The 12,951-nt window shown below is 37.0% G+C and overlaps 1 protein-coding gene across 1 annotated transcript in view; it reads right to left on the reverse strand.

The window, feature by feature from the left end:
• The window catches only part of LOC128740184 (gamma-aminobutyric acid type B receptor subunit 1), a 114,778-nt gene extending 102,389 nt beyond the window's left edge, over positions 1-12,389 (reverse strand). The window contains exons 1-2 of the mRNA XM_053835712.1: positions 12,213-12,389; positions 11,177-11,413 (exon numbers count right to left, since the gene is read on the reverse strand). Coding sequence (XP_053691687.1) covers positions 11,177-11,413; positions 12,213-12,389 — 414 coding nt within the window. The remainder of the gene's footprint in view (positions 1-11,176; positions 11,414-12,212) is intronic.
• Between the last annotated feature and the right edge of the window lie 562 nt (positions 12,390-12,951).

Consider the following 12,951-nt stretch of genomic DNA (forward strand, 5'->3'; position numbering starts at 1 on the left):
TTTTACATAGAAAGATGTTCTTTGATTTTTAAAAAATTGGTTGTTTTATTTTTCCCTCTTGTTTGCTCGTTGGTATTTATTGGTATTCAATGGCAACTTGTGTATTTTCGTTTGTGAAAGACGGCTTATACAGCCTTACCCAAGTAACCATAAGCATTAATCTAAAACCGTATATTGGAAATAATTCTGCCTCCCAAGTGCCAAACTTTTGTATATTAGCAATCTTAATGCTTATAAAACGTATATTAACATTGTTGATGCATAGAAGCATTAACGTAAATCAGCATTAAAGAAAGCGATATATTCGCATATAACGTAACAATATAATGCATTTAGTCAATTGCATTAAAACGAGCCGTAAGTGTTGATGAACGGCTTGTACTTGACTTCTTATTTTGCTATTCTGCGGCCACTATTTGTGCCCTCTTCCATCTGACGGTTGCCGTCTTTTTCTACCCTATTGGTAATGCAGGACAAGTAGCTATGATATGAGAGGAAATATCACCAAGATTTAAATACGACTAATTTCACCTCACTCAATCACATCCGCTATGGTTTCGATAGCAAAGGTGCAAGGAAACGAATGAGGTTGCATGACTAACTCCCGGTTCGAGCCCTGTCTAGGTGGTAAGATTATTCAGCATTTCCAAAAATGGTTCTGTTTATCCTTGAGATGCAGCAAAAAAAATCGCTTGCTTTTATAGTTTTTTAAATCCCGACCGAATCTATATTTTTATCTACCACTAGCTGACCCGACAAACTTCGTATTGCCACAAATTAACCTGTGTTGTACATAAATCATGAATCTCGGATGATCTTTGTCACTTCTCGAGTTTTGCAAGCCCCCCAGTGGGCGGCGCTTCCGACGGCGGGTCACCGGCAACACTCGCGACCGGCTCGTCCTGAATGATCTAGTGTTACTATAGATAGTTTTTGTGGTCTTGTTATTGATTAATGTTTTATGGAAGAGTCTCGAATTTCTCGAGTTGGATTAGTTTTTGAGTTTCGCAAAAATTTCTGTTTTATTTGTATGAGAGTCCATATCCCCCTACCACAGGGGTGAGAGGTCTCTAACTATCATAAAATAAATTCAAGACTCAAAAATCTCCTACATGCTAAATTTGGTTCCATTTGCTTGATTAGTACTCAAATTATAAGGAAATTTGTATTTCATTTGTATGGGAGCCCACCCTCTTAAAAGGAAAGGGGTCGTAATACACCACAGAAAAAAAATTCTGCCATCTAAAACTCTCACATGCCAAATTTGGTTCCATTTGCTTGATTAGTTCTAAAGTTATGAGCAAATTTGTATTTCGTTTGAATGGGAGCCCCCCCCCCCTCCTAAAAAGGTAAGAAGTCCTAATTCATCATGGGAAAAATGGTTGCCTCCAAAAACACCCACATGCCAAATATGGTTCCATTTGCTTGATTAGTTCTCGAATTATGAGGAAATTTGTATTTCATTTGTGTAGAAGCCCCCCCTCTTGAAGTGTGGAAGGATCCTAATTCACCGTAGAAAATATTTTTGCCTCCAAAAACCTCCACATGCCGAATTTGGTTCTATTTGCTTGATTAGTTCTCGAGTTAGGAGGAAATTTGTATTTCATTTGTACAGGAGCCCCCCCTCTTAGAGTGGGGAGGGGTCCTAATTCACCGTAGAAAATTTTCTTGCCCTCGAAAACCTTCACATGCCAAAGTTGGTTCCATTTGCTTGATTAGTTCTCGAGTTATGAGGAAATTTGTATGGAAGCCCCCCCTCTTAAAGGGGAGAGGAGTTACAATTCCCCTTATAAAGAGGGAGGGGTCTCAATTTACCATAGAATAAATTCTTGTCACCGAAAACACCCACATGCCAAATTTGGTTCTATTTGCTTGATTAGTTCTCGAGTTATGAGGAAATTTGTTTTCATTTGTATAGGAGCCCCCCCTCCTAAAGTGGGGAGAGGTTCTTATTCATCATAGAAAACATTCTTGCATCCAAAAACACCTACATGCCAAATTTGGTTCCATTTGCTGGATTAGCTCTCGAGTTATAAGGAAATTTGTATTTCGTTTGTATAGGAGCCCCCCCCCCCCTCTTAAAGTGGGGAGGGGTCCCAATTCATCATAGAAAAAAACTTTGTCTTCAAAAACACACACATGCCAAATTTGGTTCCATTTGCTTGATTAGTTCTCGAGTTATGAGGAAATTGGTATTTCATTTGTACAGGAGCCCCCCCTCTTAAAGTGAGGAGGGGTCCTAATTCAACATAGAAAATCTTCTTGCCCTCGAAAACCTTCACATGCCAAATTTGGTTCCATTTGCTTGATTAGTTCTCGAGTTATGAGGAAATTTGTATGGAAACCCCCCCTCTTAAAGGGGAGAGGAGTTATAATTCCCCTTATAAAGAGGGGAGGGGTCTCAAATTACCCTAGAATAAATTCTTGTTACCGAAAACACCCACATGCCAAATTTGGTTCTATTTGCTTGATTAGTTCTCGAGTTATGCAGAAATTTGTGTTTCATTTGTATGGGAGCCCCCCCTCTTAGTGGGGGGAGGGGTCTCTAACCATCACTAAAACCTTTCCTGGCCCCAAAAACCTCTACATGCAAATTTTCACGCCGATTGGTTCAGTAGTTTTTGATTCTATAAGGAACACAGGACAGACAGAAATCCATTTTTATAGGTATAGATAACAAGCAAACGATATGCCATCGATACTTTTTCGATACGTCGATAATGTAGACAAAATGACGTTTCGTTTAAGCCTCAAACAAACACTGAGAATGCTTATTGAATGCTTGTGGCGTAGCATTTTAACAACCCGCTATTTCGCCTTTTTAGCATTATGTGAGTTCTACAGAAGTATATAAAGAAAAATATGCTTTTAATCATAGTTCTGTATGCTTATACCATGTTGCACGCTATGTCCGAAAGCAATTATTATTTAACTTCCATGCACCTCAGATTTTTCTTCACAGGATGTTAGTATTGGTCAAAACAATTAATTTAGAGAAGGTCTTAAAATATTCTATCTTGGGTTTTTTACAAAATTCAATTTTCAAGGTTATATAGGGGTCATTCTCTCTCAAATGATCATATCGGTTGTAATCGACCACCTCCGATTTCAACCAAATTTGGCATAATTGCTCATTCTGACCCCACATTCAATTTCTCAAAGTTTTGTACAGATTGATCAATCCCCCTTGCAGTGACGCTTCTCTATTTTTATTAGATTTTCGAAAAAACTCATTTGTCATTGCATGTCACTGCAAGGGGGATTGATCAATCCCTGCAAAACTTTGGGAAATTGAATGTGGGATCGGAATGAGTAATTATACCAAATTTGGTTGAAATCGGAGGTGGTCGATTACAACCGATATGATCATTTGAGAGAGAATGACCCCTATATAACCTTGAAAATTGAATTTTGTAAAAAACCCAAGATAGAATATTTTAAGACCTTCTCTAAATTAATTGTTTTGACCAATACTAACATCCTGTGAAGAAAATTTTGAGGTGCATGAAAGATAAATAATAATTGCCTTCGGACATAGCGTGTGTTGTCCAAGGACTAGTGTTTAGTGCTTACTGGTTACTTGGGTATCCTAGCATACAAAAAGGAAAGTAGGTATGTAGGTAATCTACGCTCACGAGCGACAATAAACGCGTATAAAATATTCTCGTTTTTCTTTTGCTCAGTTATTCGTAGTAGGCAAAATTTTCCGATAATCGTCCATATGAGAGGATAAATTGAATACTTCTTAATAATATATACCAATGAATGAAAATTGTTCCTATAGTTTGATTTACATTCATAGTAATGCTATGATAGCATGATTAGACCAACCACGAGTTTTTGCCTTAACCTTTGTAATGAGATCAGGCATTAAATTAATTTTTTATAACGGGTGTTTTTACAATCGACGGAGGGGACGGTAGAAGTAAGTAATGAAACAAAGGTGTTTATACCGTTCTGAAAACACTTAATTGGACACTTTTTTTTTTTTTTCCATGTGTGGACTCATTACTGCGACCAGTATAGTTGATCTATTGTAATATCGCCCGGGTGTTTGCTGTATGACCTGCACTGCATTTCTTTTTGCTATAATCGCTATTGAGTGAGCGATATGCTTATTAAATTTTATGCGTGCTTGCGTGTATTGGGGTTTACCCTTCCTTCAAAGCTTAATCTACTTTACCCACTTATTCCTCGCTGCCAGCACTATCCCATATTATAGCCGTCCCTGGCGAGGACTCATTCGTACCTCTGACCAGTACACTTAACTATAGGAGGGACATTTGCACTGTTAAGAGGCTTCAGAGGGTAAATATAGAATTCAGCACGAAGGAAGGGTAAATGGAGGGGCCTGAGAATAAACCCATGCTAAAGTCACTTGACATCGAGAATGGCTTGATTCTACTAAGATTCGAACCCACGACCACTCGCTTGTCAAAGCAGACTCGGTAACCTTGCGGCTACGGAGCCCCCCTAATTGGACACTTAAGCTATGCTTAAACTTTGTTCAATATAAAATGCTTGGAATTTTTTTTGTCACCTTAAATGGTTTAACAGAATGACAATTTTTTTATTTTCGTGAGAATAAGGCATGAAGTATGAAGAAAAACTATTATTTTACGTTAAAAAAACACTAAAAAGTTACAATTCGGACTTGATCCAAGGTTCGAACTCATGTACCACATCTAAAACGAGTTGACTTTGTGCAGTTTTACAATTAAGACAATAATTTTCCTGAGGGAAGAACTGGAAAATCCTGATACGTGCTATTCGTGACAGTTTGAAGCTTGAATCAGTCCTACAAAACGTGATTCAAACTCCGAACACTTTAATTGATCTAATATGTTTGAAATAATACATGAAATCTACGCTTTAGTAAACACATATCTTATTTAACTCTTAAATGCGTACGCTGAAAAAAATTCATTTAAAAAGAAAACTTGCTTACCTAAAGGCGGTAAACATAATTTACTTTGGGGATGTTTTTCACTATGTTGTTTTAAAGCAACATTGTGCATTTAAGGGTTAATAATCGCGAGAAGGAAAGGTAAACATTCTAAAATTGGTAAAATTATTCAAACAAGAAAACATCAACCTTCACACGAAACGCTAAGAGTAAGTGAACCAAGCGAAAATTTGAGCCTGCTAATTTCCTACAAGAAGTCATACAGTTAAATATCATACCTTACCGGATAAAGGACATCCTAACGAATACGGTGGTGTTCAATAAGCATGATATTTTATTCTACTAGCTATACTTACGAGTATTTTATTCTGAACTGTTCAAAATGTGCATCTGTTCGAAGTTTGAATCAAAACGATAATATCCAAACAGGGTGGAACAAGATATTGATAAGAACGAGCGGACAATTAGGTAAGGGAGGTCATGGAAGCAACGTTTTATGTATGCCTTTCTTCTTTACTCAAGCTGAAGGAACAGCTGATCAAACCAAGCTATAATGGGAGCTTTTCATTGAGTTCGAATCCGGGCACTTTGTGCCCGCTAGTTAGGTCAATCCAGCATTTACAACATCCCTTTTGAAAAAAAGCGAGAGCGTCAAACGGAACCCTGGTTCCGGTAACTGTGTAGGCCGGGATTTGCGCCAAAACCATCATTGGTCCATATTTTTTCAAAGAAAATGAAACTGTCGATGGAAATCGATATCGGTATATGTTAGCTCATTATGTCTGCCCACGAATGCGCGAAAAAGGTCTAGAAGGTTACTGGTTTCAACAGGATGGTGCACCATGCCACACTGCGAATTCAACAATTCAATTTCTGGAGTCTGGTCTGGTGTCAAAAAGAGGCGAATTGACTGGCCACCCAGATCACCTGATTTAGCCCCCCGGACTTTTTTGTGGGTTATCTGAAAGCAAGGTTTACGCCAACCAGCCACAAACTATTGACGAGCTCAAGGCAAATATTCGTAAAGAAATCGACGCTATAACACCCGATATGCTCAAAACGGTAATGGAAAACGCGGAAAAAAGGAGTTGTTCAACACTAAAACTTTGTGCCGGATCAGCGCGGCCACACTATCGGGAATTTCGGTGGACTGTATAAGATACACGGGCACTCAATTTGGCACTGTACTGGGAAATCCGAGCCTTTATTCAGACGGGAAACTAATAGAACGGAGTGAACTGGCTACTGTTCTGATCGAACGTTTATTCGGGACTGATCCCATTCGTGATTTATGCTCTAGATTTCTAACTGAATCGATAACGATCGAGAGATTGTCTCTTGATATGCGATATGTGCGTTTAGTAGATCGATGCTCGGTAGCACCGTGCATTAGCGTTAGCCTATTCTATCTCTGTTTCGCAACAGGAGTCAAGTTGTAATTTCTAATAATCCCTTAATTGATATTGTTTTCAAAAACATTTTTAAAGTGCAAGTAAAAGTAAGTTGCAAGAAGAAATATTATTCTTTAATATATACATTTCGTAGTAAAGGTCTAGTTTATAGGTTTTTGAACTACAGTCAACCAAAAAAGTATTCGGACAGCAGCGCATAAAATTTTCTTTTAGAAATTTTGCACAGTATTTTTGCAAAGAATGGTAACACATATTTTTTAAAACAATGTTTAACTAAAGCATATTTATATGCACAACAAAAATTCGGGGAAAAGCTTTCCGTTTTGAAGATAGGGTACATACAGTTTGAATTCCTCAAAAATGCAGCCAAAAAAGTATTCGGACAGTTAACTATTAGTTGAAACAAATGTCCTTTCTCGCTCAACTACTATCTTGTAGGACCATTTAGATTGTTGATGACCTGTTTTAATCTGTTTGAGATAAAATTAACAATTTTTCAAATATCCCTCTGTGAATTGCTGACCATTTTTTTACAAGAGCTCGGTGTAAGTCATTGTGATAAGAAATCGAATGATTTCTCATTTAGAAATGAGATTATCTAAAAAGATGTTCAAAACGGTTCAAATCTAGACTGAATGCTGATGTTTCGGTAGCTCTAGGACAATTATATGGTGCCTACCGCTTACAATTATCGACAGTATGTTTAGATTCAACATCCCGGTACAATATGTATGTACCACACAATTACAATTTTGCTTTAATTTCAGCTAAAATTATTCAGATAGTTGAGTTTACATTTAGTTCTTTCCAAAAATATATATCTTTGGTGCCTCGGAGCTTTCCAAGCACCCCAACAAGGTATGACATCAACAACCCTTATGCAAGAATAACTAAAAGAGAAGGGTTACAAGCGAAAAATCACTCGTCAGCAAGTAAACAAGCAATGCGGTTAGTGTCATACCTTGTTGGGATGCTTGGAAAGCTCCGAGGTAGCAAAGATATATATTTTTGGATAGAACTAAGTGTAAACTCAATTATCTGAACAATTTTAGGTGAAATTAAAGCAAAATTGTAATTGTGCGGTACATACATATTGTACCGGGATGTTGAAACTAAACATACTGTCGATAATTGTAAGCGGTAGGCACCATACAATTGTCCTAGAGCTATCGAAACATCAGCATTCAGTCTAGATTTGAACCCTTTTGAACATCTTTTTAGATAATCTCATTTCTAAATGAGAAATCATTCGATTTCTTATCACAATGACTTAAACCGAACTCTTGTAAAAAATGGTCAGCAATTCACAGAGGGATATTTGAAAAATTATTAATTTTATCCCAAACAGATTAAAACAGGTCATCAAGATTGTAAATGGTCCTACGAGGTAGTAGATGAGCGAGAAAGGACATTTGTTTCAACTAATAGTTAACTGTCCGAATACTTTTTTGGCTGCATTTTTGAGGAATTCAAACTATATGTACCCTATCTTCAAAACGGAAAGCTTTTCCCCGAATTTTTATTGTGCATCTAAATATGCTTTAGTTAAACATTGTTTTAAAAAATATGTGTTACCATTCTTTGCAAAAATACTGTGCAAAATTACTAAAAGAAAATTTTATGCGCTGCAGTCCGAATACTTTTTTGGTTGACTGTATGCATAATTTCCTGTAATGCCATTCTATTTGATTCACATCAATAAAGTTTTCTTGAATAAATTTCATAAATTTTTATTAACCTTCGGTTACTCACTCTGTTGTATTTTGTACAACACGCGTAGGTTTTTGAATGCCATATTGTTATAAAGTTACAAATCGTTGTTTAACTAACGTATATTCTTCAATAAACCTGTTATGAGCAAAATTTCAGAATTATTCAATGCATTAATATTTTAAATTGTTAGGAAAATAGATCAGCATAAGCCGACATCACAGAAACAAAACAAGCATGTGAGGTGTACCGCAATTGGCCCCAACTGGAATTTTCTTTCGTTTCTTCATATGGAAAAATGGTGTCTGTATGCAGTAAAGCTATCAGCAAATGTCAAATGTTTCAAATGTATCCGTCTGTTGGTAGTCGAGTAATTCGGGGTCAAAATCGGGGTATTTTTAATAATCAAAGTTCTACAGTTCCTAAACAAGCAAACATAGAAGTATACTATGTTTAGCAAAGTTGTGTATTTTTTACTATTTGTACAACTTTGTAATACACGAAAAAGTCATACAACAATTACAAAAACAGCTAAAATAGAAAAACTGATTCTACAAATCCATACACAATAAATAAGATTTCTCTATCTTCGCTGACGAGATAGAAGGTTACTGTCTTCAGCAAAATTTCTTGTAATAATATGCTCTAAAACAGCGGTTCCCAACCTTTTTTCGGTTCGCGTACCCCCTGACGGATTTCCCTATACTATTCTGAAGCTAACTAAAGTTTTGGCGTACCCCTGGGGGTTCGCGAACCCCCATTTGGGAACCGCTGCTCTAAAACTTTGTAGAACACATCAATGTTTTTCGCGGATGATTTAAAATTGTTCAACGCTGTCCAAAACATTGACGATGCTTTGTTTCTTCAACAACAGCTAAATGCTTTTGCCAGCTGGTGCGAGACGAATCGTATGCTCGATCAAATGTTCTGTAATCATTTTTACGAGAAAAAATCAACCGATTCACTATAACTACAAACTTAATGGACTTCCAATTCAGCGAGTGGAGCAAGCCAAGGATCTAGGCGTGTTACTTGATGTTAAGCTAACTTTGAAACAACACGTTTCATTGATTGTTGCCAAAGCCTCTAGAAAACTAGGCTTAATTATGCGAATGACACGTGACTTTAACAGCATTGAATGTTTGGTAGCGCTCTACGGGTCACTGGGTCGAGCTTCCCTAGAATACTGTTCCGTAGTATGGATCCTTCACTACAATAACGCTATCTACCACATCGAAAGTATCCAGCGTCGCTTCGTACGCTACGCTCTTCGATTGCTTCCATGGCGACAGCCAATGAGGAATACTCAATACGAGGATCGTTGCCAACTCATCCGAATCGATACCCTTGAACTTCGCCGAGAAACAGCGCGCACCATGGTTGTTTCGGATATCTTGACATCCAGCATCGACTGCCCTACCATCCTTCGTCAAATCAACTTGAATGCACCAACGAGATCACTGCGGAGGTTATCTCTACTAAACTTACCTTTACGACGGACAAATTACAGTGCCAACAGCGCTATATCTGGTCTACAGCGTTCTTTCAACCGAGTTTCGGCAGTATTTGGTTTTAATTTATCACAACGAGTGTTACGTTCGAGTTTTGTCTCTATGTTTCGACGTTTTATGTATTAGATATTAAGGTCCATTAGGGCAAGTCTTGCCTGTTGGTAATTTTGAAATTATATTGAAACCGAAGAAAAATATTTTTTTTATTTCAGTTTTAGGGGGATTAATAATAATCTAAATTCCACCAGACGAAAGAGCATTTAAATTCAAGAAACTCTTCCAATTGAATTGGTAAAATTCCTTCAACGTGGTGAAACGATTGGTAATAAAATATTTGATTTCAGTAACGTAACAGGAAAACATTAGTGTGTGTTCTTGATTTTGTTAAATTGTTTCCAAATGCACATAGAAATAACTCTTTTTTTTTGTTTTATTTGGTCGAATGCTATTTATGCTGCATATAATATGTATACATGGAAAATCGAATGATTACATGCATGGATACATGCTACTATCACTACAAAGAGACTTTTACGTAGTCCTGCGTCACCTACATATGCGGTCGTATCTTGTACACAACCCTTCGATTTTACTTTTGAAAAAGGCCCTCTAGAACAAAATGATCGATCTCACAAATTTTCTATATGTAATTTAAACATTTTATTTCAATTTTATAATATACATAAATTGAAAAAGAGAAATTAGACCGGTTTTTGCCTGGTACTCCTCACGAAAATCATTTTGCATGTAAATCAAAACTTTCTTTGGGTGTACTTTCAAGACAAAATAATTATTACCATGGTGGTATCTATTTTATGTTTCCCGTTAGAACGTTAGAAGATGATAGAATGATAGACGATTGTTGTGTCAATTTTTAGAGTGCTATTGCTAGAGGAAGAGCAATAGCAGTTGAAAAACTGCATTGAAGAGCGCTTGAAAAAACTAAATCTAGCAGTGAAGGTTTTTTGCGGAGACTGCACCATTGGGACCATTCACAAATTACCTAACGCACTGTGGGTAGGGGGTATGCATCAATGTGTTCCACGTCGGCAACTCACCATGTACGCTTGTAAGGAATAGTTATAGAGGAACGGGGATGTTAAAAATCGTTAAATTATGCGATGTAAAATTTATGAATGTCCTTTTTCACTTCAAATATGAAGCTAGGAAACAATGAAACGGTAACGACGCTAAAATGCTTATAAAACGTACAATGCTTTTTGCATCAAAATTTCCATACTTCTGTCAGGACGGTTGCTTTAATTATCATTTTTTCTGATCACTTTCTACAGCAATGGGAAAGTGTTCGACAGATGAAGGAAGAAACTGGCTGTCATACTACTGTGATTTTTGTCACTAATTCATTTGAGTGCTTTTGGTTGCATTTGAAAGGTACAATAGCTAACTAGAATAGCAAAGAAAATCACGTAGATATTGCAGTATTCGATCATTTGAAATTTATCAGTTATGCAATGCAATTTTTATAAAAATACTATTTTCCTCCATATAAGGAGTGTTTTTATGTTTATGCACACTGTAAACTGGAAATTATTGGTTTGAAATGAACATCTTGGATAGGAATGGATCGTTGGAATGCTTATAGAACTAGAACTTTACGTCCACTTCGTCTTACTTACCTCACTATCATTGCTGTGCAGCGTCAGGTTAAATCCAGGCAACAGATCTTCTTTCTCATTGACATCCTGCAGAGCCAGCTTGGCAGCAGGCATACATGCCTGACCGCCTTGCCAGCCTCCTTTTCCGTTAATAGGAAAAATTCCACCGATATGTAACTGGTTGTATCCACTTACGACATTTATATTTAACATCAACACTAGAAAAGATACATTCACAAAGATATTCAACAACATATCCTGAAAGTAGATAGAGAGATAGATAGAAGACACTGTGAGCATCTCGAACGATGGAAGAAAAATCAATTATGGCCAAGTGATAATATGTCCGAAAATGTAATTATCGCCACTTTGGCTTCGAACGTTTTTATATGTTCAAAATAACCACCAATAAACACATTACTTTTGCATCGTCCTTCTATTCTGTGTGTTTTAGCAGTTCCCCTAGAATGCACGAAACTGTTTAAGCTCTTGAGCAAAAACCCATCTGTGAAACAAGTGCTTTGATCAAATACTCTGAATTGAATGGAGCTACTCTAACAATTGTTTCTAACACGACGCTTCTTGTTCATCAGACAAGCATCTATTGAAGTTGCTGATTGTTTCAAGTGACAGCGATTTGAAGACAGGGCCGATTTGCCGATATTGAGTCGATCAATTAGAAAATACGTTACATTGCAGGAAATGTTAGCTAGGTATTTAATTTCAATTCATTTTTCAAGGTTGCTAGTCCTCTGCTCACTATTTGAGAGAAAAGGACAAGTAATGTTGATTCATAGGTAACGATGATTGAAAAAGTTTTCAATCACAAAAAACACAATCTAGGTCAAATAAGAACAACCTATTTTTACAACACTTTTTTTCCCCTAAGCTTCGTATACGACAAACAAACTATTTTACATAAAATTTCGAGAAAATAATCAATCGATCATGATCTTAAAAATACTTGGCAGGCTTTCCATATACATATCGTGCTCCCTCGTCCTTGTAATCATCTATGCTTATTGAAACGATGAAGTTGTCAATAGAGCAGTTTCACCACAATCCAGCAAATTGGATCCATTCTAATCCTCGCCACAAATCCAAACATGAAGCAACGGTCCACCACCATCGGTGACGGCATGCATCTTTTGCTGTCTCCGGCGTCAATGAACACCGAGCAGATACACGATGACGCGCTGACATAACCAGCCATACCAGCATCTATATCATTCATTTTATCCAGGATGCTGAGGTGACGTCTGCTGGGAACACTATATATCTATATATCTATATAAATGTCTCTCTATTAAGGAATGGCCAACGTATATAGCTATTGACGTAATGATGGATAGGTTATGAGATAGAGTCTCTTTCGTCATTGGAATATTCCAAACACGTATTCTTGGTCCTGGGTATTTTTTTGTAAATCTATCCTTGCTGTGGTACATAATTCTTGATTGTCGAGAAGTTGTGGTTGCAAAAAGCTTATCCATTCCTGAAACATCGATTCGCGAACCTTGCGCTATTCATCAATGTTCAGCCGCACGAAAAAATAAGTTTCTACGTTTCAACATGTCTGTGGAAAAGGACTTAATCGTCAACGGACAAGCACTTAAATTGGCTGAAGTGAAGTTCGAGCATAGTTGAACTCAACTAATATATTTCTCCTAACGTACCCGAAACTCAATCAGTCATATGATTTCGGTTTTCTTTTTAATTTTTGTGCTATAGAACTTTACTAACACAAAAAGATTCACTTTAAAACATTTCGCCGGTAACACAAAAAATCACTACAT

Source organism: Sabethes cyaneus, chromosome 3, assembly GCF_943734655.1.
Source record: "Sabethes cyaneus chromosome 3, idSabCyanKW18_F2, whole genome shotgun sequence".
Taxonomy (NCBI): Eukaryota; Metazoa; Arthropoda; class Insecta; order Diptera; family Culicidae; genus Sabethes; species Sabethes cyaneus.